Source organism: Oncorhynchus keta, chromosome 17, assembly GCF_023373465.1.
Source record: "Oncorhynchus keta strain PuntledgeMale-10-30-2019 chromosome 17, Oket_V2, whole genome shotgun sequence".
In the NCBI taxonomy this organism is placed as follows: domain Eukaryota; kingdom Metazoa; phylum Chordata; class Actinopteri; order Salmoniformes; family Salmonidae; genus Oncorhynchus; species Oncorhynchus keta.
Genome location: NC_068437.1, coordinates 28,373,931 through 28,400,208, shown reverse-complemented (window position 1 = coordinate 28,400,208; position 26,278 = coordinate 28,373,931). Strand labels below are relative to the sequence as shown.

General features: G+C 41.6%; 3 protein-coding genes and 1 pseudogene across 7 annotated transcripts in view; 2 read left to right on the top strand and 2 right to left on the bottom strand.

Moving 5' to 3' along the window:
* Positions 1 to 824: 824 nt before the first annotated feature.
* LOC118396749 (transmembrane protein 116-like) lies at positions 825 to 14,599 on the bottom strand. Of its 5 annotated transcripts, XM_035791147.2 has the most exons (14): positions 14,475 to 14,599; positions 13,707 to 13,797; positions 13,468 to 13,561; positions 13,222 to 13,265; positions 11,062 to 11,125; positions 5,196 to 5,330; positions 4,502 to 4,597; positions 4,350 to 4,399; positions 4,123 to 4,227; positions 3,922 to 3,967; positions 3,754 to 3,825; positions 3,439 to 3,592; positions 3,154 to 3,227; positions 825 to 2,872 (listed from the first exon to the last, which is right to left on the bottom strand). In XM_035791147.2, the coding sequence occupies exons 2-14, from the start codon at positions 13,766 to 13,768 to the stop codon at positions 2,696 to 2,698; spliced, it is 1,173 nt and encodes a 390-aa protein (XP_035647040.1). In that variant the 5' UTR covers positions 13,769 to 13,797; positions 14,475 to 14,599; the 3' UTR covers positions 825 to 2,695. The 5 variants fall into 5 exon arrangements, with proteins under 5 accessions (XP_035647040.1, XP_035647042.1, XP_052321752.1 ...); XM_035791149.2 differs by lacking the exon at positions 13,707 to 13,797 and having other exon boundaries at positions 14,475 to 14,538; XM_052465792.1 differs by having other exon boundaries at positions 13,707 to 14,529.
* LOC118396751 (ADP-ribosylation factor 4-like) lies at positions 14,570 to 18,477 on the top strand. Its single transcript, XM_035791150.2, has 6 exons — positions 14,570 to 14,800; positions 15,396 to 15,476; positions 16,070 to 16,179; positions 16,306 to 16,377; positions 16,672 to 16,797; positions 16,878 to 18,477. Exons 1-6 carry the CDS (start codon positions 14,734 to 14,736, stop codon positions 16,962 to 16,964), a joined length of 543 nt encoding a protein of 180 aa, XP_035647043.1. The 5' UTR covers positions 14,570 to 14,733; the 3' UTR covers positions 16,965 to 18,477.
* Positions 18,478 to 19,932: 1,455 nt separating this feature from the next.
* LOC118396253 (peroxisomal membrane protein 11A-like) lies at positions 19,933 to 21,198 on the top strand (annotated as a pseudogene).
* Positions 21,199 to 22,571: 1,373 nt separating this feature from the next.
* The window catches only part of LOC118396748 (RNA polymerase II elongation factor ELL2-like), a 44,342-nt gene continuing 40,635 nt past the window's right edge, over positions 22,572 to 26,278 (bottom strand). The window contains exon 12 of the mRNA XM_035791146.2: positions 22,572 to 25,988. Within this exon, the coding sequence (XP_035647039.2) occupies positions 25,878 to 25,988 (111 nt within the window). The 3' untranslated portion in view covers positions 22,572 to 25,877. The remainder of the gene's footprint in view (positions 25,989 to 26,278) is intronic.

Below are 26,278 nucleotides of genomic sequence, written 5' to 3'. Positions count from 1 at the left end.
GAGTGATGGATCAGATGACCTGGCCTCCACAATCACCCAACCTCAACCCAATTGAGATGGCTTGGGATGAGATGGACAGCAGAGTGATGGAAAAGCAGCCAACAAGTGCTCAGCATATGTAGGAACTCCTTCAAGACTGTTGGAAAAGCATTCCAGGTGAAGCTGGTTGAGAGAATGCCAAGAGTGTGCAAAGCTGTCATCAAAGCAAAGGGTGGCTACTTTGAAGAATCTCAAATATAAAATGTATTTTGATTTGTTTAACACTTTTTGTGGTTACTACATGATTCCATGTGTTATTTCATAGTTTTGATGTCTTTGCTATTATTCTACCAAGTAGAAAATAGTAAAAATGGATGATAAAGGGGTATATTGACATAATGGAAGGTAGGGGGGTTAAGAACGAGTGGGCTAGGGTTAGGAATGAGGGGGCTGCTACAGGTGAGTGTGAGGGGGGACTGAGGGATTAGGGGGAGGTATGGAGGGGGGTCAGAGGTGAGGACAGAATATACCCTAGAGTAGAAACACCTGCCACTACAAGTCTGTGACCTCAACCTTTTAAACTGTCATATCTTTCATCACACACTTTAACGTTTATGACTGGGCATGACTCAGCAGAAAACACATCACTCGTCTCTGTCACCAGTTGACTCAGCACTCCCAGCCAGTGACACACATAATGACTGAGTACAAGTTTATATTTTATCTGAACTATGCATTACAACAGGTGACCATCATGAAACAAGTCTGAAGTCATTATGATACAAGGTCACCATAGGATTAAACCATTTTGTTCTGAGCTTACAATAAATGAGAGTAGGAGAATGTCAGTTAAAATGGGACTGGGTACGAGGCCATTTATTGCACAAATAAAACATCATAACAACATAAATATACAAGGGAAATGTTATCCTGTGATTTTAATGCCTACCAAAGAACATCTACATGCTAAAGTACAGTACATTTAGTCCTTGAGTGCTTTTTCGTCTTTAGTCTATACACATGTCAAATGACTGAATAAAAATGATACTTCTGATTTGAATTAATTTTGTTCAAAGGGTGATACTATATAACCTGATAAAAAACAAACACTGAATGTGTACAAATGATAGCTTGCTATGGTTACTAGCTATATTGCTTGCTATATTGTACACAATCACTGACAGTTGCTCTAGCTATCTACTGGAAAGAGTGAAATCCCCAACACCATAAGGAAGCGCTTCATAAACCATATTCCATTAATCAAATCAATCAATCAAACGATGGTCATTGTCATGTCATGTTGTTCTCTGGCCCATCTGGCTCTACAACTCATCAAAATAATCACCTCATTCTCTCTTCTTACTGAAATAGCATTGTACTAAAAAATGAATATATCATTGAAGATTCTTCTAAATAACACTAACAAAAATGGTGCTACAGAAATCACATTCAAACGCATGTTTTGAGGTCCAGGAAAATTCTGAATTGCAAATGGTGTCTTCTGACATACCACTTAACGTAGTAGCATTTTATGTAGAATACCAGGTGAACTCTGTGATTAAAGGTGTTATTCCAGTCTCTTCAGTGGTGAGGTGGGAACAGTATCTTCCAGTAGTGGATCAATAGGCTAACGTTGCGCAATAATTTGGGGCATGTAGCCTATTTGAATCATTATGGAAGTCAGACCACACATAGCAGGTTAACCCTGGAGCCTGGCGCACAGTTCACAATGACTGGACCAGTTCAATTATTAGTAAGGATTATGGTTGATTTATCGGACTAGCCTATTGTTCAACCCCTATTGCACACTTTTTTCACCTTCCAATATTTTATGGATTGAATTTGAATATGGCAACTTTCAGGATGAATCAAAGCACTGTATTTTTGATTCATTTCTGTTGTGTTATTGACTGCATGTTTGTTTATTCCATGTGTAACTCTGGGTTGTTGTTTGTGTCGCACTGCTTTGCTTTATCTTGGCCAGGTCGCAGTTGTAAATGAGAACTTGTTCTCAACTGGCCTATCTGGTTAAATAAAGGTTCAATAAAAATATATATATTATATTTTGTGCGGAAAGGCTCACCAAACCAGTTCATGTCATACATACCTTCCTAACCCTAATATTTGCCTAAATAATCTACCAGAATATTTTTTAACCAGTTGGTGCTGAAACTGTAACAAATATGCATATATTTAGATGGCTTCCTTCCATTGATCTCTAATACTCTGAAGCTTTTCTCTCTATGTATTCTAGTGAGTCTGTCGACCAAATTCGAATTAAAGGTACACCGTATTTAAAGGGATGGTTTAAGTTGAATGTACAGAAAACTTTATTGAATGAAAACTCGATGAGAAAGTTTGTTAGCCAGCAAGTGGGAGGATTTTCAGCTGTTCTAGGAAATGTAGAACAAAGCCCGTTACACGCCTGCATAAGGAAAGTCTGAATACCAACTACTGAGAAGTGCATAGGAAAGACGTGTGTAGGATAGGCATACATTTCCTGAGTCTGAATCGACCCCTACGTCCATAGTACACCATTGTCTTGGTTCCGGACAACCATCCCAGTGGGAGTAGTAGAATGAAGTTATCCCAAGATGCTGATCTGAGGTCAGTGTTACATTGCTTCCCTCAGTGGTAAAGGTTAGTATTTGAGGAGGGTAAACTGTTTCTGTGCCAGAGGTAGAATTCCACCCGCAGCATAGCAGCTTCTCTAGAGTCAGGAGTTAGAGGTTAAGGGTCCAAGCGGCCCCCTCAGTGATTCGTCAAAGAAGGGCAGAGGGGCGTCTTGGCTGAGAAGGGGAATCCTCTCTCCGAGCACAGCGTCTCTGAAGTTCGGTCGTCTCCAGGCATAGACCACACTGTTCAGACAGCCCTGCAGAGACAACGTCATCGCCTGCAGAGACACCAGGATGGAAATGGAAGGGGGCACCTAGTCAGTTGCACAACTGAATGCATTCAACTGAAATGTGCCTTCCGCATTTAACCCAACCCCTCTGAATCAGGGTGGAGTATAGTGGGTAAGGATAAAGCATTATCGGTGCTTATCTTAGTGTCATTATTCATTTTTACATAGCTAAAGAAGGCTCTCTAGGGGAAAATGGCAATTCATTCTGGGTAATGGTATCTTGGAAGGGGTATGTCTGCAATCATCAGTGAGATAGTTGAAATACTGACCTGTATAACATACAGGGGGAAGAGATTTACTTGAGGTATGTCTGGTATCACAGACAGGACAACCAGAACAAGAGCTGGGGACGGGACAAAATAGATGATATTAGTCCTAAGGTTGGAGTTACAGAGTTATACACATACAGGGTGTGTGTGTGTGTGTGTGTGTGTGTGTGTGTGTGTGTGTGTGTGTGTGTGTGTGTGTGTGTGTGTGTGTGTGTGTGTGTGTGTGTGTGTGTGCATGTATGTGAGCGTGCATGTGTGCGTGCGTGGGGAGATGAATTTGTGTACCTGGGGTCCAGCAGAAGATGATGACCACCATCATGTAGCGAGCAGTGGAGAACATACCCCTCAGCCGTTTCCTGGAACGTGCATCTCCCTCCACAGGAAATAGTCCCTCTTCCTCATACCTGCGATACCAGCTGCCCACCTTGTAGTAAACCACCTGTACAGGTACATCATCATCATCACCTTAGCTCCTAATTTTCATGATCATCATTCTTCATTCTATTGGCTGTAAACTACTGTAAACTAACCCATGTTTATGAGATAACTATGGTGATTATTGTACTGTATGCTAGACTAGTGAAGATTTATGGTACTTACTGTGCAGCACACCAAAACTGGTATCACACTGACGAAGAGGAAGCATTGTATGAAGATATCATGGATATGTTCCTGGAAAACAAAACAAACAAGGTCTCATTCATTATGCTGTCCAATCCCTTTATGAACAGACAGATACAACATGCGTGGAACAAGGTATTTACTCACTATATCTGAGCAGTTGTCCCTCCAGATATGCAGGAAGAGGATACAGCTAAGAGGAACACACAATCACAGAGAGATGTGAGACACTCATAAGAAATGTTTTGCTAGAGTATGTACATTTTCTCTCATTAAAGTGTCATAAGCGTTATGCAAATGCACTAGGACGAACCCTGGCCTGTGCAGCACACAAAGAGACATACACACCTGTTGCAGTATGTGCTAGCTTCAGCGTTGTTTGCCGTCATGTGGCTGGGTGGTACCAGGACTAAAGTCATCACATACACAAAGTACATCACCAATGGTATAAACCTGTAGGGGCATCACACTCACTCAGTCAGGGACATACTGTATGTTGCTTTTAAACCACTACACAGAACAGTTTGGTTAAAAGTAGGGATGTTTCTATTTGAAAATGAAATAATTTGACTCACCACACACAAGCATATACAGGCACAACCCCCATCCTTTGTCGACACTGGGACTGGGGGGAGAGAGGGATACTTGATTTTATAATAAATCAAACAAAGTTGAGGTGTGTGCGCATGCACGTGTAGGAGCCCTTGGTGGATGCTTGGGTCCTCACCTCTTCCTCTCTTGGTCTCTCCCTCCATCCCTCGACTGCATGCTTTGACTCCCAGGCATACACTACCATCAGGAGGAACGACACGAAGTAAAACATCTGGAACAGAGCACGCACGCACGCACGCACGCACACACACACACACACACACACACACACACACACACACACACACACACACACACACACACACACACACACACACACACACACACACACACACACACACAACAAATTATTATAATAGCAAATGGCACACAGTAGTGTCAAGAGCACTTCAGTTAAAAGTCTATAATAGAAAGGACAAGCAGTAAAACTTTGCATCGTCACACTATCTCTAAAAATGACATCGCATAATGTCATGCTCCATGACATAACACAGTGTAGAACAGTTCAGCCAACACAAATTCTGTCTGATTTACACACAAAAAATGCTATTACAATTGGATCACGCTGAAGCAGTCAAAGACAGATTGTATGTATATCTATACCTTATGTATTCCTTAGTCTAGAGGTGCGCACACAAGCTTTTTTATAAATTCGTCATCAAAGCTATAGAGTGTATTTGAGGGAATAAGGACAACATTAAACTGTTTAACAAACTCTTTTGCATTTACAGAATGTTCATTCTAAGATTAGGATCATTATAGTGCATTATCCCTACATATAGTATAAAAGCCACAGAAGACTGGCTCACCAGTGACAGAGGCAGTAGTTTTTCACAGATTAACACACTGGGGGTGAAGGTGTGTGTTTCATTCATTGTGCTGGTGAACATCAGGGTGACTGCTGCCAACAGATCAGCTAGAGCCAGCTGGACCAGGGGATTCACCTAAAGAGACAAAGGCATTTGTGTGTTTGCAAAACTATGAGAACGTGACAATAACATTGTACATCTCTAGCCATAGAATATCTATCTGTCTAATGTGCTTGACGCAGGTGGGAATAAACTTGATATAATTCATAGCCTTGGTATTACAGCTTCAGTACGCCACAGGATGTTTTTGTGCTGGTCAACGGCAGTCAAGTCAGGAGTGAACCACAGGCTATATCTGTTCTTAGTTCTACATTTTTTGAACGAGGCATGCTTATAATAATAATAATAATAATATATGCCATTTAGCAGACGCTTTTATCCAAAGCGACTTACAGTCATGTGTGCATACATTCTATGATTGATTTAATTAAAAAATCAATGTCTTCCAAATCAAGGTTTCACAATTAATGGCACCCTTAAATATTACTGTAAATAAAATCTACCAAAATTAAACCAGGAATTAAATTCCACTTATTTAAGTTATCTAAGTGTTAAGGAACTATTTTGAGCCATTATATCACTTCCTTTTTCACTAGTGTATAAAAATGAGGTAACACACATGCAATATCCTTTGTCATTCAACACCATGAAGAAAACAAAAGAACTGGCAGTTCAAAAGAGACAGATGGTCATAGACCTTCAGAAATCTGGTAATGGCTACAAGAAGATCCACAAATGATTGAATATACCACTGAGTACTGTCAGGGCAATTATTTAAAAAAATCAAAAGATATGGAACAGTTGAAAACCACACGGGTAGAGGACGCAAATGCATTTTGCCCCCCAGGATAGGGAGGAGGATCGTGAGAGAAGCAACAAAAACCCAGAATCACTGTGAAAGAATTGCAGGCCTTGGTGGCATCTTGAGGTCTCCAGGTTTAAAAAAAGCACCATCAGCCACCTCCACAACCACAGGCTCTTTAGAAGGGTTGCCAGATGAAAGCCCTTAATGACCCCAAGACACAGACGCAAACGCTTGGAGTTTGCCAAATGTCATTTAAATTATGATTGGAAGGTGCTCTGGTCAGATGAGACCAAAATTTTACGTTTAGGTCAGATACAGCATCAGCATGTTTGGCGTCAAAACAGAGATGCATACAAGGAGAGGCACCTCATACCCATGGTGAAATATGGTGGTGGGTCAGTGATGTTTTTGGGCTGTTTTAATTCCAGAGGTCCAGAGGCACTAGTTACGATTGATGGCATAATGAATTCCACCAAGTACCAGGTAATTATGGCTGACAATCTGGTTGCCTCTGCCAGAAGGCTGGGACTTGGCCGTATGTGGACTTTCCAACAATACAATGACCCAAAACATGCCTCAAGATCCACACAGAAATGGTTCTGTAACAACAAAATCAATGTTCTGCCATGGCCATCTCAGTGGCTGGACCTCAATCCAATGGAAAACCTGTGGGCTGAGTTGAAGAGGGCAGTTGATAAGCGCAAACCCAAGAATGTGAAGGATATTGAAAGGATCTGCATAGAGGAATGGTCCAAAATCCCTCCAAATGTGTGTCACGCCCTGGTCGAAGTATTTTGTGTTTATCTTCATGTATTGGGTCAGGCCAGGGTGTGGCATGGGTTTTTGTATGTGGGGTGATCTAGCAAGGTCTATGGCTGTCTGGAGTGGTTCTCAATCAGAGGCAGGTGTTTATCATTGTCTCTGATTGGGAACCATATTTAGGCAGCCATATTCTTTGAGTTTGTCGTGGGTGATTGTCCTTAGTGTCCTTGTTCCTGTCTATGTGTTAGTGTACACAAGTATAGGCTGTTTCAGTATAGCTGCAGTGGTAGAGGCTGCACTACCCGGAGAAATGGACATGGGAGGACGAACTGGACGGTAAAGGACCCTGGGCTCAGCCTGGAGAATATCGCCGCCCCAAGGAAGAACTGGAGGCGGCGAAAGCTGAGAGGCGCAGGTATGAGGAGGCAGCACGGCGTAGCGGATGGAAGCCCGAGAGTCAGTCAGCCCCAAAAATGTATTGGGGGGGAGGCTACAGGGAGTAGGGCTACGCTAGGTAGGAGACCTACGCTAACTTCCTGTGGTTACCGGGGGGCTAGAGAGACCGGGCAGGCACCGTGTTATGCAGTGGTGCGCACGGTGTCCCCAGTGCGGGTGCATAGCCTGGTGCGGTATATTCCAGCTCGATCGAGCGTCGAGCCAAATGCCATGAAGCCGGCTCTACGCATCTGGTCCCCAGTGCGTCTCCTTGGGCCGGCTTACATGGCACCAGCCTTGCGCTCGGTGTCTCCGGTTCACCTGCATAGCCCAGTGCGGGCTATTCCACCTCGCCACACTGGCAGGGCGACCGAGAGTATTCAACCAGGTAAGGTTGGGCAGGCTCGGTGCTCAAGAGCTCCAGTGCGCCTGCACGGTCCGGTCTATCCAGTACCACCTCCACACCCCAGCCCTCCGGTAGCAGCTCCCCGCACCAGGCTTCCTGTGCGTGTCCTCGGTTCAGTACCACCAGTGCCAGCACCACGCATCAGGCCTACAGTGCGCCTCGCCTCTCCTGCGCTGTCGGAGCCTCCCGCCTCTCCAGCGCTGTCGGAGTCTTTCTCCTCTCCTGCGTTGCCGGAGTCTCCCGTCTGTTCAGCGCAGCCAGAGCTGCCAGCCTGCATGGAGCAGCCAGAGCTGCCAGTCTGCATGGAGCAGTCAGAGCTGTCAGTCTGCATGGAGCAGTCAGAGCTGTCAGGCTGCATGGAGCAGTCAGAGCTGTCAGTCTGCATGGAGCAGTCAGAGATGTCAGTTTGCATGAAGCAGCCAGAGATGTCAGTCTGCATGAAGCAGCCAGAGCTGTCAGTCTGCAAGGAGCTGCCAGAGCTGTCAGTCTGCAAGGAGCTGCCAGTCTGCAAGGAGCTGCCAGTCTGCAAGGAGCTGCCAGTCTGCAAGGAGCTGCCAGTCTGAAAGGAGCTGTCAGTCTGTAAGGAGCTGTCAGTCTGTAAGGAGCTGTCAGTCTGCAAGGAGCTGCCAGTCTGCACGGAGCCGCCAGAGCTGCTAGTCTGTAAGAAGCCGCCAGAGCTGTCAGCCTACATGGAGCAGCCAGAGCCGCCAGTCAGCATGGAGCAGCCAGATCTTTCAGTCTGCCAGGATCCGCCAGTCAACCAGACTCTTCCAGATCTGCCAGTCAACCAGACTCTTCCAGATCTGCCAGTCAACCAGACTCTTCCAGATCTGCCAGTTAACCAGACTCTTCCAGATCTGCCAGTCAACCAGACTCTTCCAGATCTGCCAGTCAACCAGACTCTTCCAGATCTGCCAGTCAACCAGACTCTTCCAGATCCGCCAGTCAACCAGACTCTTCCAGATCCGCCAGTCAGCCGGGATCTGCCAGAACTGCCAGTCGGCCAGGATCTGGTAGATCTATCTACCTGCCTGAGCTTCCTCTCACTCCTGAGCTTCCTCTCACTCCTGAGCTTCCTCTCACTCCCGAGCTTTCTCTCACTCCCAAGCTTTCTCTCACTCCCGAGCTTTCCCTCAGTCCCGAACTGCCTCAGTCCCGATCTGCTCCTCAGTCCAGTGGGGGTCGGCGGCGAGGGTGGACTATCCAGGGACGCGAGGAGAGGGGACTAAGACATTGACTGAGTGGGGTTCACGTTCCGCGCCGGAGCCGCCACCATGGACAGACGCCCACCCGGACCCTCCCTATTGTTTTGAGGTGCGTTCGGGAGTCCGCACCTTAGGGGGTTCTGTCACGCCCTGGTCGGAGTATTTTGTCCTTCTGTAGCTCAGTTGGTAGAGCATGGCGCTTGTAACGCCAGGGTAGTGGGTTCGATTCCCGGGACCACCCATACGTAGAATGTATGCACACATGACTGTAAGTCGCTTTGGATAAAAGCGTCTGCTAAATGGCATATATTATTATTATATTATTATTTATATATTATTTAGGTGTTTATCGTTGTCTCTGATTGGGAACCATATTTAGGCAGCCATATTCTTTGAGTTTGTCGTGGGTGATTATCCTTAGTGTCCTTGTTCCTGTCTATGTGTTAGTGCACACACGTATAGGCTGTTTCGGTTTTCGTTACGTTTATTGTTTTTTGTAGTGTTTGTATTTAGATTCGTGTTACGTTTGTTTATTAAAACATGGATCGCAATCTACACGCTGCATTTTGGTCCGACTCTCCTTCACACCTAGAAAACCGTTACAATGTGTTCCTTAACCTTGTCAAACATTACAGGAAAAGACTCCATGCTGTTATCCTTGCTACTTAATATAATGTTTACATACCCTACATTACTCATCTCATATGTATATGTATATACTGTACTCTATCATCTACTGCATCTTTATGTAATACATGTATCACTAGCCACTTTAAACTATGCCATTTTGTTTACATACCCTACACTACTCATCTCATATGTATATACTGTACTCGATACCATCTACTGCATCTTGCCTATGCCGTTCTGTACCATCACTCATTCATATAACTTTATGTACATACTCTTCATCCCTTTACACTTGTGTGTGTATAAGGTATTAGTTTTGGAATTGTTAGGTTAGATTACTCGTTGGTTATTACTGCATTGTCGGAACAAGAAGCACAAGCATTTCGCTACACTCGCATTAACATCTGCTAACCATGTGTATGTGACAAATACATTTGATTTGATTTGAGATGGTTGCACTAAGTACTAAATGAGGAGTGCCAATAATTATGAAACCTTGATTTTGGTGAAATGTATTTTGTATTAAATAATTGTATGATTTGGTGGTTTCCATTGGCACATTAATAAAGTACAGTATTTCTCACATGTTGGTATTTTGAGTTTATCCCTATAATTAATATTGTCAATATTTTCTTAAGTATTGTTTGTGCATTGCCAATCAGGGGTGCCAGTAATTTTGGAGCCAACTGTATATATTCTTAATCCATTTCTTACTTAGATTTACGTGTATTTTGGGAATATGTTGTGAAAATGTTAGATATCACTTGTTAGATATTACTGCACTTTCGGGGCGAGAAGCACAGTCATTTCATTACACTCGCAATAATATCTGCCTAACACATGTATGTGACCAATAAAATTAGTTTTGAATCTTTCTCCATCCCCTGTGAACTCACTAGAACGGCCTCTACAAATTTTTCTAGAGTAGATAGAGCAGTCCTATAGCTCTGACTCAATGAAGAAGTATAGGCACAGGCAGACAGCCAGGGAGTAGCCTGGGCCATGTTCAGTAGGCCACAACGATTCGGAAGATAATGATTATGTTATGTAGAACAGACATGCCTCTATCTGACAAGGAGAGTAAGGAATAATGTCAGCTCTCAATTCATGACTATTCTACAGATGTAGGATCTTAATTTGAGCCTGTTTGCTACAGCAGAATATTAATCCTGCAGCAACAGAAAATTAAAATGATGTGCCTTATAATTCATGGAGATTTTTGTCAAGGTTGATACATTTTTTGTAAGTGAACATCAAGCCTGAAATGTCAAAGTGGAAATTACAAACTTCAGAAGCGTTTTTAAACCTCAAATACACTACAAGTTCCATATTCCCTGGATTGTAGGAAAGTTCTCCTGCAACTGGGTGATCAAATTAAGATCATACATCTGTATCTGTAATGTTTATGTAGTTACATCCTAATGAGAGTGACCCTGGTAAACACATACTGTATTTTGCTAAGAGACAGCCTTGGAAATAATTATATCAAACTCACAATCACAGAAAGGTACAGGCACGCACGCACACACACAGTCAAAGATACTCTTCCTCTCATCCACCCACCTGTTCTTGTAGGTGGCTCCTCTTTACAATGGAAACCACCAGCACTGAAAAACTCCCAATCAAACTGGAAATAGAAAGTAAAATACCTAAATACTGATAGTACACAATTATAGCACCATTAAATAACAGTCAATCATGTCATTCTGAATGTTCACAAAGATTGTGTTGGAAAATAAATACAATCAAATTCCAACAGAAAGACATTGTATGCTAGTCTGGGTACAAGGAGTGGAAAATAATAGCTGAATAGAGATGGCAACCAGGCTAATATAATTAAATTAAGGAATATCAAATAATAAAATGTAATGTAGGCCTACACCATGTCCTATAAACCATCAGAATAACTAGCAGGTAATATATGCCTGACCTAGACACACACACTGTGGAGGCTGCTTGGTTGAGGGTATGTAGTAAAAGGGGGGAGCTGTCCAGGTGGACTGGGTGCTGAAATGGGAGGCAGGGGCTTGGGTGGGCGTGGGGCCATGTCCTGATCAACTGGAAGCTTACAACTCAAGAATCACTCACTGATCAAGACCTCTGCATTCAGATGTAGGCTACATGCATTCAAATTAAGATTTTCTTTCTAAAGCGCTATATCCACCTCTATATATGGGGAGACAGGTAGCCTAGCGGTATATATTGGTGGGCTAGTAACTGAAAGGTTGCTGGTTCAAATCCCAGAGGCGACAAGGTGGAAAAAACTGCAGTTCTGCCCTTGAGCAAGGCAGTTAACCCTGAACAACAGCTGGTCCCCGGGCGCCGTGTATGTCAATTAAAGCAGCCCCCGCACCTCTCTGATTCAGAGGGGTTGGGTTAAATGCGGAAAACGCATTTTGTTGTGCAACTGACTTGGTATCACCCTTCCCTATATCCCCAAATGTGTGTTTTTTACTAGAATTGATTGCTTTTGGGCACCTTCATGTGTGTGTAAAATATTACTGTTCATCGATTTTAGATGTGTGAAAAATATTAATATATATATTTTTTTCAAACCTATATATCCATTTTTAGCTGGAATGGAATGTTAATTTGCTGTAAATTTGACTGTGATATGTGGTTGTCTCACCTTGCTATCTTGAGATGAATACACTAACTGTAAGTCACTCTGGATGAGGGAATCTGCTAAATGACTCAAATGTAAACGATTAATAAAAACTAATATAATACTAATATTGATGTCACTAATGTATCATAAAAAAAATACATTTGCCTGTGTAAAACCTCCCACTGGGCACAGACATCAATTCAATGTATTTTCCACGTTGGTTCAAAGTAATTTCATTGAAATTATGTGGAAACAACGTTGATTCAACCAGTGTGTGCCCAGTGGGCTAGCAGTACAACTTGTTTCTCTGAGTGAGGCAGATAGAATTTAGCAAAAACATGATTATCTGTCTCTCTAAGATGAAACCATCAAGTGACAGATTTAACAACCCCATGCCATGATTTGATAGTGAAAACACACACCAATCTATTTCATAAGTTCTTTAAACAATAAAAGCTAATTGGCCAACATTTCTGAAAATGGATATATAGCATTTTGGAATGAAACCCTTCAAATATAATACGTAGAGAAAAATAACAAAGTTGTCTCCAAAATGACACATATCAAAATTGACCCTAAATAAACAAAACACATCAAGCGGTTCTTTGCAGCCAAACAACAAACTCCTCATCTACTATGCAGGATTAAAAGACAGCATAGTACTGTAAAGAGCTAGAGTTAGGCATGGAAAACACAGCGCTTTATATATTGAGTTATGATAAGTTATGATAAATTACTTTCGTCACATGCATGTCAAGTTGCTCAATTGGTCTGACTGGCAACACTGCAGAAATAAAAGATCAAATGACTGGATGCCAACCATGTTATTATGAGATGACACGTGTGTGACGTCAACTTTTCGGCTGTGTAATTTACTAGTCTACATTTTCATCAACAACCAAAACAAACTCAAATATTTTCTGGACTAGCCTGCTATAAATGGGTTAGATTTGAAAACGCATAGCGTAGGTAAGACTATTTGCACAACACAGAACAGTTACATTTAGAAACACTAACACTTAGACCTAAACGTTCTCAAATCTTAGCTGACATGCAACACTTCACATCCATGTGTCACAGATAGCCTATGGGTGTGGGAAGTCAGTTTTGCTTACCTTATAGACAGAGATACCAGGTACACAGTCGAGAGACCAGTGATCTACATAAAGAAAACAATGCAGAATCAATTCAACAGTGTGCTGAAATAGCCCTAAAACAGAATGAGCCTGGGCTTATTATAGCTAACTCCATTGTGGCTCTGTGAGATTTTTCAATGGGGCTTTTATAGCTATACCTACAATGTACACAGGGTTAGACTACACATCAATGTACTTGCACTAATTTAAAAAAATAGTTATTACCTGGTCATTGCTTAAAAATCGATTCAAACTCATTGTGAATGAGCCGCACAATTGCCACCTAGGCAAAGTTATCCAAAGCGCACCCGTACTTTGTCTGAAATAAATAAATCGTTATCCATGTAGTCCACAGCACAAAATATATGATTCTTTCTATACACCTGACTGGGTTATTAACAGGCGGCCCGCCCACGGCACCAAGACGCCTGCGCCTTGGACCTGTCTGTCACATGTCGATTTACCTTTGCAGCAAAAAATCCCCACACGGGACAGGTGTAGGAATTTCCCTGGAAATGCCGTGCATGGCGGACAGTCGATGAGCCAGGTCTCATACTGGTTTGGAGAAGACCAGAGCGAGTTGGCTATATATAACCCTATACATCCTATAATAATAACTGTGTAGCCTATAAGTTATTTATTTGTTTGGCATAGGCTACATTATGCATGCACCAGCTTTTAATGGGACACACAAGTTGCAAAGGAGAAATTAACATGCAGTCAAAACATTGTTTACTCTAAACACCGGGTTAACACGTGTCTCAGTGATAGTAGTTGCCCTATTTAGCCAAGCAGCACACTCCTGATAACACACAAGTCTCACGTTTTGCTCAACTGTTGCACAGAACGTGTGTGTGTGTGTGTGCGTGTCATTGGTCTGCCCATTGCAGAAACACATGACATCCCTCACACTTCACCAGAATGTAAATGGCATGCATGATGAGGAGGATTAACAAATTAATTATACCCTGTGAAGTTCAATATGGCTGTCAGAAGATATGGTGCGCTGAGAAATACTGACCAAAGAGGGTCTTATCTATCTAATGTGACATCATTAGTTCGCGTTGCAATAACAGCGAACCCGTGTTGTAATCTGACATCTGCTGGCACACAATGTGACTGCAAATAATCAGTGTGAACAACAAGTGACATTTTTACCTCAAAACATTATGTGACACAAATGGGTAGTGATGGATCGGTCGAACCTGTACATGCAGAGTCGTTTTACTTACGATCATGTCTGCTCAAGACAATTGTCTCTGCATTAGTTTAATATTGCTGTTGTCCATCACCACGTTGGCCCAAATGCTAATAAAGTTTAGTCAAATCGATGACGTCGGGAGTTCCACGTTGGCCCGGACGTGGCAGCATCAGAGGACAGAAACGATTCTTGCTTGGGAGTCACAAACAGAAAGATTCAGACCAATTTTCTCAAGAACGACAAGATTTTAGAAAAACTTTCTGTAATAATTTGAGACATTCACGCACAACATGGGGCTCCTAATCTCGTCAGTTTTTACCAGACTGTTCGGCAAGAAACAGATGAGAATACTTATGGGTAAGTGTCGGATGTTAGCTGGCTAACTGTGGCTTTCAAATGAACGCTGACGTTACAGGAGAACATCACGGGAGTCTTTAGTGAGTATGGAACATATAACGTTGTGTATATAAAAAAAAAGTTGATTTGTTGGACCCAAATGGCGTTGTAACCGTGACCAGTTAGCAGTAGCTAACGTTAGTTCATAGTTATCCAAAAAGTGTTGCTAGCTGCTACGTAGCTAACTTTTTGGTGGTTGATTTGTGTCAACAAACTCAGCAGAAAGTTCAAAAATGTTAACTAGCTAGGTAACCCGCGGGTATAGAAAAATGGAAAGCTAACCGGCTAACGCTAGTTACAAAAATGTGTTTCTTGGTCTGTCGTCGTGAGTGACAAGCTAGTTCTAGCTCACGTTAGTAAGCCGTCTGTTTAGCTAATGATAGCTATCCTTCATTTGCTGGTGGGTTTTGTGTCTTCATGCAGCTGTCGACACCGATAAGATACACCGTTAATAGCTACAATAAAAGTGTCCATTAAAAATATATATGCACGTTCTTGCTTGCAGTTGTATGTGAGAATGAGATATAATGTTCAAAATAAATGTTTGTTTTCTCAGTGGGTTTGGATGCTGCAGGGAAAACTACTATCTTGTACAAACTGAAGCTGGGAGAAATAGTGACCACCATTCCAACTATCGGTAAAACAAACACAGTCACACCCACCTTTCACCCTCCAGTCTCAAATCACTGTATTGGTCACATAAACATGTTTAGCAGATGTTATTGCTGGTGTAGTGAAATGCTTGTCTTTTTCTAGCTCCAACAGTGCAGATCTATCTAACAAGTAATATCTAACAATTTCACAACAATACAGACATCTAAGTAATGAAATGAAGAATATATAAATATATGGATGAGCAATGTCAGTGGCATAGATGAATATACAGTAGAAGAGAATAAAGTATATATAGATGAGTAATGCAACATATGTAAACATTATCCGTGACTAGTGTTCCATTTATTAGTGGCCAGTGATTTGAAGTATGTATATAGGCAGCAGCCTCTGTGCTAGTGATGGCTATTTAACAGTCTGATGGCCTTTAGATAGAAGCTGTTTTTCAGTCTCAACTGAAATTTAGCTTTAAATTGAGGTATAATTGACTTGGGTAGGATATTGGACTGTCACTAACCACATTCATGCACTTGTCTATAGATATAATATATTTCCGTCCATATATAATACATGGGATTGACATTTAGACCTAATGCATATCTTTGGTGTGTGTGACAGGCTTTAACGTGGAGACGGTGGAGTATAAGAACATCTGCTTCACGGTATGGGATGTGGGTGGTCAGGACAAGATCAGACCCCTCTGGAGACACTACTTCCAGAACACACAGGTAAATGCACACACCAAAAGGGAACCAGGGAGGCTACAGCCTACTCCTTTACTTCTCTCATGTAATGCCTCAGGGCATCCTCCTCCTCTGACTGTCCTGCTCTGACTGTGTTCATCCCTCACTCAGGGTCTGATCTTTGTAGTAGACAGCAACGACAGAGAGAGAGTGGCCGAGTCTGCAGAGGAGCTCTCTAAAATGGTAGGTATATTTACTCTGTATGATATGTAGTCGATGATGGGTATATTTACTGATGGTATGTAGTTAATGATGGGTCTATTTACTGTTGGTATGTAGTTAATGATGGGTATATTTACTGTTATGGTACGTAAAGGCCTATAGACTTGCCAAGTGTCTTGGCTGGGTCTATTTATAATTGACTGGACATTGAACCTGAAACTTATTGTGAAACAAATTATTTAATCACAGAGCACAGTGTTGACTTTCTGAGCAAGAGCTCATTATCTCAACTATTTATCTAATCCCCCCCCTCAGCTCCAGGAGGATGAGTTGAGAGAAGCAGTGTTGCTGGTGTTTGCTAACAAGCAGGACCTTCCCAATGCTATGGCCGTCAGCGACCTTACAGACAAACTGGGACTGCAGAGCCTCCGCAGCAGAGTGGTGAGTATGTGAGACATAGACATGCAGGCACGCTTTTTCTCAATGTTGATCCTTTTCTCTCTTGCTCTCTTACTTCTCAGTGGCACGTGCAGGCGACCTGTGCGACCCAGGGCACAGGACTGTATGAAGGACTGGACTGGCTTTCCAACGAGCTGTCCAAGCAATAACACCGGACATCACATGAGAAAAGGAGAGGGAGAACCACAGATAGGCTGACACCTTCAATCAAGACAAGTTTGGTCTTGAATAACTTGTGCACCTAGAATGGACAGGACTTGTGGACAAGGCAATCAATACATATAGGAACATCTTATTTTACTACTATTTTTACTTTGCTTTCTTTGACCATTATCCCTTTATATACTCTAATCTTCACTTTTTCCCCCACCTCATATCTTGCAGTAGATAAACTGATGCTTTCAGTTGCATGTTTAGCAAGTGGCTGCTCTGAGACACCATGGAGACGCCCCTTCTCTAAAGTGTTCTGCTGGGTTGATGTTACCCCCAACCACTGATCCTGGGTCAAATCTGCGTATGGTTGAGTATCAGGATTGTGGGTGTTGCAATCTGATCCTAGATCTGTGGTTAAGGGAAACTTCTACTGCAACCTGTTCAGCTACACTAGACCTCATGGACATTTTCACTGAAACAACCCATGTCCTATACCTCTCACCCCTGTGACTTCACTCCCATGTGTATTCACCTATGTAAGGGACCGAAGCTTCTAGAATGAGATGAAGAATAAAATGACAATGATGTCATAAATATCCAGATGTTTGAGGAAGTCTTTCTGCACTGGGTACCAAATGGAACACCTACCAGTGAATGGAACACAATGGAACCACTGGAAGCAGTTTGCTCCTGGTACTACTGGTTTTCGCCATCTCTTTGTAGGGTTGCTTTGCTCTGGGCTCGCCGCATAGAAAAGAGATGCTTGACTTCTTCCCCCCTTTTTTTTTTTTTAAATGGGCCACAATTATGTAATGACCCATTTCCTTATGTGCTATGATGTAAGCTGTGGGAAGCTGAAATTAGTAGGTTAGTAGGTAAAAGTTGCCACTAAACATTGAAACAGGTGTTTGATACTTTTCCATCCCCCTAATGATTCAGGTTAGGATGGTTAATCTGATCCAGGATCTGTGTATAGTATAACTTCTACCACAAATGAGCTGAAACCACTTTTTTTTGTCTAGTCTAGTGAGAATGTGCACCTAACCAAGACTGTGGCCCTGTTCTAATACTTAGGTGCTTTCTTCCCTCTCTGCCATCTTTGAAGTTAGTACATATCTGAAGTATTGGCTTTAAATAATGGTGTCAATGAATGAAATGAAGGAAGGAAAGGGAAGAAGGCTGAAGGATGTGTTTTCTAAGCATTGGATCCGGGACAATATTGGTGTTGTATTGTTCAGTGGCATGCTTTGGCTCAGCAGTGCTTGCTTGTGGCTGGGCACACTCTTCTGATATTTGATGGCTGTTGTTGTGTGCTTAATCTGACCCTCCCCCACACACCCTGCTGTATCTCCCGGAGCTATGCATACATTCCAACTGACGGATGCTTCTTGAAACTGCATAAAGCTGCCACAACTTTTGAATGATGTGATAACTAATTGTTTTACAAAACATGTATAAATAAATTCACCTGTTAAATTGTCTTTTTCTGAGGATTTAACTTTAAATTGACAGAGCTTGTCTTTTTTCATGTGTTTTGAATGTGATGAAATGGTTTTCAGTTTGTATGTAATTCTCTTTTAAGATTGCGTTTAGCAATGTGTAATGTACACATACATGCTCCATGTTCAGCAGCCCAAAGCTTTAGGTCTCTCCGGCTGAAGTGAATCAGCTCCTCCCTTCTGGCATAGTTCCAAAGCCAACACTAGAGAAACCTGAAGGGTGACTGCACGTTCACCTACACCCTGGCTGAGTGGAAACCTGGAATTAGATTAAATGGACTTGTCTAATGTGCTTGACCTCCCACAGAGTGCCTGACACAGATTTTACCTGAAGTATAGAGGGGGTGTGACACTATAATACATCCTGCCACGTCTTGGTATAGGTTGAAGTAGCCCCTAGTTATAATATTACGTGAGGTTTGCATCTACCCCACTAATGGTTAAGGTTAGGATTTGGAAAGGAAAGCTGATCCTTGATCTGTATCTAGGGGACACCTCCCCGGAGCCCAGATCTCTCACCCCAAAGGTGCGGACTCCGACCGCAAAACCTAAACCCATAGGGGAGGGTCTGGGTGGGCATCTGTCCGCGGTGGACCCCACTGCACCATAGTCTTGGCCCACTTAAGTGGCGCCTTTGGAGCGGCGACCCTCGCCGCCGACCTCGGACTGGGGACCCTTGCAGCGGGCCCCAAATAGACGGGAGACTCCTGCGGCGCCGGAGTGAAGGGCGGCTCCGGCAGCTCCTAACTGACGTGGCGGCTCCGGCAGCTCCTGACTGACGGGCGGGGCACCAGCAAAGCAAGCAGCACAGAGCTCCCCGAAAAGGTCAGGGACAAAGTTGTGTATAAGTACAGATCAGGGTTGGGTTATAAAAAAATATCTGAAACTTTTGAACATCCCACAGAACACCATTAAATCCATTATTAAAAAATGGAAAGAATATGGCACCACAACAAACATGCCAAGAGAGGGCCATCCACCAAAAATCACAGATCAGGCTAGGAGGGCCTTAATCAGAGAGGCAACAAAGAGACCAAAGATAACCCTGAAGGAGCTGCAAAGCTCCACAGCGGAAATTGGAGTATCTGTCCATAGGACCACTTTAAGCTGTACACTCCACAGAGCTGGGCTTTAAGGAAGAGTGGCCAGGAAAAAGCCACTGCTTACAGAATAAAATAGGAAAACATTTGGTGTTTGCCAAAAGGCATGTGGGAGACTCCCCAAACATATGGAAGACGGTACTCTGGTCAGATGAGACTAAAAATTAGCATTTTGGCCATCAAGGAAAATGTTATTTCTGGTGCAAACCCAACACCGCTCATCACCCCGAGAATGCCAGGTTCCCCTCAAGAATTTTGCTGTATTAAGTGCCATCCATCATTCCTTCAATTCTGACCAGTTTTCCAGTCCCTGCTGATGAAAAACTTCCCCACAGCATGATACTGCCACCACAACTCTTACCCTACCAGGTCTGGAACCCGCTGGTTTTCTGTTTTGCCTGATAATTAATTGCACCCTCTTGGTGTCCCAGATCGAAATCAGTCCTTGATTAGAGGGGGAAAATGAAAAACGCAGTGGACCTGGCTCGGAGGTCCAGAATTGAGATTGAAGGATCTAGTGTATATATAAATCATTGGTACTGTTTGGTATAGCCAAAGAATTCAGACCCTACCGTTACGCTTGTTTACACTGAGCTGCACTGAATGCCATCATGGTTACATTAAGACACCGCTGAGTCAGCGCAAGATATGGGTCGGAAATCTACCTTAATGCATGGATGGGATAAGGTACTATACTCAAAACGTTACTTTTGTTCAAACTCCTACATCGAGAAGATTGAAATACTGCTAGTGTTTCCTGAAAAACGCCCTTTTCGCCCTCAATATGCATGTGCCTGTCAAAGTATTTGCTTTGCAACAATTCCGCAATTAAAGAGTTTGTTGTCAAACTGCAGAGTCTGGTGTCCAACATGAGTTCTGGAAGGAAATGTGAGTTTGTACAGCCTTCCCCACCAACAACTACTGCACTCTCCAGGGACATACTGTAACTAACTAACCGGTTGAACAAGTGTTTTTGAAACAAGAAGTAGGCTAATTATTATTGGAAAGAGGCTCTCTGGTCTACCAATAATGTTTGGTTCAACAATATGTCAAATGTAGCCTAATTGATAACTGTTTTCATTCATGAGCATGTGCTGAAATCTGTCTTTGCTCTTTGTTTCAGTGTTCAAACTGGGGAACACTGTGAACTCCATTGACGAAGCCAGGCAGACCTTGTAGCTCTCTGACCCTGTGCTGCGTTTCTGCCTTACTGTGGCCAACCTCCAACGGCCCTTTGCTTTATCTGCAACAATTTACTCTGGGCCAGAAATGTTGGCATTCATTGTCTATGATATCAACAAGGAGCAGTGGAGCTTGAATGCCTCTCGTTGCTACTTCTTGCCAAGAAGTTAAGAGTCTAACCAGAGATGTTTACGTTATTACCCAGATTATGGTTCAGAGAACCAAAAATAGGCTGTTTCAACAAGAAATGGATCAGCACCTCAAAGACAGACCCGATCATGCTTTTCTGCTCCTGCTTATTGAGAGTCTTAAAAGACATCCCTCGGTTGCCCTCAACACACTGAAAAACATTTGATATTTCCATTTCACTGGACAGGTTGGGCGTTTACCGGTCAAACCCAGGGGTGGTGGGCTTTTGTGGGATAATGTCACCCCAGTTTGAAAATTAAACCATAACCTAGAGTTAACGGTAAATGAATGGAGCTAGAGTTATTAAATGAAGAGAAGCTATATACAGTATCATGAGCAGATGCCGGTACTAAGGTTTGTAGTCAAACACTGGTCAGAGAGAATTTAGCACGGGTTCCTTACTTTGAATATCACTACAGGTGAAGCTTCGTGTTGGCAGAAGTTCACTGTTGATAGCAACCCCTTCGGATAGTTAAACTGTTTGGAGCTTAAAGGGCAAATACTTTTATGTGTATTTTATGAGTAGCTTTCATTTTTTAAATCACCTCATTTTTTAATGATTACTGTTGGGACCAGAAATAGCTCATTGACTGACACATCGGTATCATTAGACATCTTTAAATTAGTAGATTATAAAGGGAACTTTGCAGTAGTTTAGGAATCACAAAGACAGAGACTGGACAGGGATCTTAGTAAACGTTATTGTTTACTAGTGTATGATTGAACTTAGTGCACTGTAGTTGGGTGCCATAATGCTTTATTTTACAGAAATTTGACGGATCAAGAGTTGCATGGAGATTTGCACCTGTATGGCCTTATCATTAGTTATAGATAATTTCTGTTCATTGTGAGGAAAATATAGTTAAGTTCAAATGTCTATGCAAATCATGTATTCCATAATAGAAAAGCATTATTAATACAGTAGATTTCTATGCATAATGCAATGTATGTAACAAAATGGGTTGAATGAGATTTTTTTTAAACTGTTCAATAAGAAAATAAAGAGATCCGATGGACTTTTATGCAGTTATTCACAATGTTGATGTAAAGGTACACTTATTTGAAGTCCTGAGTTGAACAAAGTAAAAAAATAAATAACATGGTTAATTACCAAGCAATTTGATAATTGTGGCCCCTGGGACTGAAACATATTGAGAAACACTCAAATGTAGATTACTAATTTGGGGTTGAAATCTTTGATTTGGAGAAAATATTTGTCCTTCTTTGCTTAATTGATTTGATCTAAAGTATTGTAGGTAATTGTGTGATGCACATTCGCTATTCAATATGATGATCAGTTTGTGGTGCAAGGATTCCCCAAAAAGTGCTGAAACACTGCCCCCTTAAGGAAATATATAGCAATTTATAAAACAGACAATTATTGATGAAAAGAGCTTTATTTATTTTTTCAGAGACATTAATACATTTTCTAGTATTTTTCTAGAGGAAAAGTTGGTGATAAAGCATCCCCCACAGACAATTGCAAATATATGTATATATATATATATATTACATTTACCTTTCGCCAAGTAGAGGCTTCTTGTCTGTCTTGAATAGACTGAGGAAATTGGGCAAAGAAGGAAGCAAAAAAAAGAATAGTTAACCAAATTTGTTCTCAAAAGTCGACAATCTGTAGTGATTTATACTAGACAAGAGATTTTATTTCACATTTCTATTGAGACATTTAATTTACCAATATCAACAAAGTAAATGCACCAGCAACAGCGAGACAATAAACAAAAACATATTCTAGAGTTGTTTGATTTGTAAGCAATATGCACATTAAATGGCATTTTGCATTTCAAGAGCACATTGTGGCTGTCTTAACAGTTTTTTAGCCACAAAGCTGTAGTCCTACACATGAAAAATAAAATTTAGGGACCAATAATTTGAGTACATATATTTTGTTTCACCTGCGTGTCATGCAATCAAATCAATTATGAAAGATAACATTATGTTAAAGCCAATGTGACTCAGATTTTCCTATTAGAAGGCACCTCGCTAACTCCTGCGTATATCACAATTGGCACTTATTCAGATGAATATGGCTCAGTCCAATACTGCACACAGAGACAGTGGTCTGTACTAGTCTCACATCTGGTCATGCGCTTTCCAGAATACCACAGTCAGTAGCATATATTTAATTTATTACATTTAGAATTCAACAATAAAAAAAGAACCCAAACTGTGACAGAAGAACTTCCACTATGTGTACATGTCAGGGATGAATCTAGCCCAGTCAAGCACTTCTGAGAGACCTTTCGGACATATTTCGATACGGAGCTCTGAAACCATGTGGTTTGTGACAGTGGTGAAGAATGGTAATGGATGAAAAAAAGGCCCTTAACATAGTCACAATTCATTTTCTATACTCCATTCATCATTATCAAACAGATATCCACAGAGCATTCATGAGGGAAACAAACAGAAATGAACACAAAATAATTAAGGCCTAGATTCAATCGGATCAAGCGTTAAGCGGTGACAGCAGACACCCGCATAGCGGATGTTGTGGCCCTCAGAGGTGGAACTGCATAGGAACCTTCAAATCGGTGAGCAGCTGCTCTTGCAACCATTGTCACAAAGCCACAAACGTCCCACTCGCGTTACATGTTCAGAAGGAGAAAGTGTAGGTTATACAGGAATAATGACGCTCAACTTGAAAAATCGTTAAACTAAATAATGAGGGTTTCTATCATCATAATCAAGGTGCACATTACATCACACGTTACACTGTTCCATAGTGTAAACAAGACGGCATGAGATTTCTGTTAATGCGACTCCGTGTAGTCAATTGCAATGTTGGCTTTATCTATAATGCAGGGAGCCACTTGTGGATTTGACAGCTCCACCTCATAGACTGTCAAAACAAACGCTATGAGGACGTTCGCTAAAGCAGATCTGATTGAATCGAGCCCCAACTCACATGGTAGAGGAATAGATCAACAATGTAAAAAGACATGCAGACATATAAGACGCAGTATTGAAAGCATTATACATTAACATAAATTATGCATTTCCTTCAACCCCAAAAAATGTGAACTAAAATACATGATCCTAAAACATTATACTAAATTGAGCAGATTAAAAAAAAGAGAGATTACATTACATTTCAGAAAGTCAATATCAGAGACATGAAAATGTGTTCATGGTGTGTTAAGGCAAAATGAACTATCTTCCCTTTACATTTAAGACAGCAATTAAGTAGCAAGATAGTGTACACAGACACTCACATTGATTTCATTACTGCTTACGAGTAGTCACTGTATTTGAAAAAATATATATCTTCAAGCCACAGATAATCAAAGTGAACTGTATGAAATCCCAGGTGATGACGACAGGTACACCCAGAGAGGTTCAGTTAATGTGGTCCAGTTTGTGTAAATGCATCTACTGCAGACAAACACATCCAGTAGCCCAATGTTGTAATGGAACATTCACTGATTCAAACTGAAAATAAACTGTCCCATCTTGCTGAGGTGAAATCTAGTAGACTGCTAGAGCAACATTAAGAAATACAATGTTACCAATGGTTACCACAGCATTTTCCTACAGAGCAGTTTCAACAGCAAGAGTGAAGAAGTTCACACAAGTCAGAAAATAGGTTTCTGAAATCTCATCTTTGAACTATGATTCATCTCTGATCTATCTAACCTAAACCAGGTTGAAATCCAAAGACACCAAAAGCTTCAAAATATTGCATTTCATCACTGCATGGGAGCAATCCTGTTTCTTGCTGGGCTGATAGAATACATCACACAGGCACAAGCTTTGTAATATAAAAATGGCTTTTGGAAGTACTGTTAAATGCTCCGGCATTGGACTATTGATCAAGGTAATAAAATATTCATGAATATTGTATGAACTGTATTACTATCATCAAAAGGTCAGAGAATACTGGCTCAAACAATGAGAATCATTTATCCAGAAGGATAAGAAGGTAATAGAATGCCATAACAATCCAAAAATATTACTTTGGCGTTTGATTGCAGTTCTTATTCAGATTAGTGTTCTTTCAGTAATGATGTAGTGGTTTAAACAGAAACATGGGAGTATACTGTATGACTAAGATGGCATTTTACTATATCATACAAATATCAAGATTCATAAACATTTTCTTCAGCATAGAGGGGGCGGTTGTTTCCAATCCCATGGCCCATATTTGATGAAGCAGAATGGCTCAATTACTGCAAACGGGAACTACAGACTGAACGTGAAATGTGGGTCAGAGGCGAATGTATAGGAGATTTGACTGGCATGTCTGATTAATGACATGTACTGTATCATCAACTTTAACAAATAGAGAAATGATCAACTCAAACAGTTCACTTGTTGTTCATAGAGGTTTGAGATATTTCCACATAACATTGCATATCTTCCAGCGTCCCCTAATCTTAATCCAGTGATTACAACCCTCTCTATAGAAATCAAGATCTTATATCACTATTTTACATCTATACATTCAGTGAAACAACAAACCGCAAATTGTACTGGGTACTTAAATATAGCATGGATAGAAGACTGGGTGTTAAGAGCATTTATTCTCATCTGTCCTTATGATTGTACCATCAAACTAAGTCTTTCTGTGTAGTTATGGCAATAGACCAAACGTTAAAAGCATTGGGCAGGAGAGTTCATGTACATTAACATTATGGATAGAAAAAGAAATTTGGCTTAAATTGCCAGCCATTACAACAACACTCGTCCTCAAAATGATTCATTTGATCACGTGTCGCTGGTCTTGGCCCACTTCATATAAGAGAACCTCTCTCCTCTCTTCCATCAACACTTGGAGGAATAAAGTGAATGTGTGATTCATATGTGATTAAAGTCCTTAACACTCCAGACCCAGGCTCGGCTGGTCAGTCTTTTGGTCCTGGGGAGTCTTTTGTTCAGTTGATAAAATAGCACCCTGTGGCAGCAGGGTGCAGGCCAGTCACTATGAAGGGGCCTGGATACGGTCATAGTCCAGGATCAGACCTTTGATGTGAGACAGTTTCTGATGCAGATACTCGCATCGCTTCTTCTCTTCCCGGTAACCAGGAAACTTCTACAAAGACAAGGCAGAGGGCCGTCAGAGAGCTGGCATTATGGTGGCATTGACAAAGTAGAGGGGCGTGTAGCGTATGGGAAAATATTATCCTCAGAGGTGTAAGGAATTAAGTAAAAATACTTTAAAGTACTACTTCAGTAGTTTTTGGGGTGGTATCTATACTTTACTATTCATTGGACTATTTTTTACTTCAATACATTCCTAAAGAAAGTAATGTACTGTACTTTTTACTCTATACATTTTCCCTGACACCCAAAAGTACTCATTACATTTTGCTTAGCAGGACA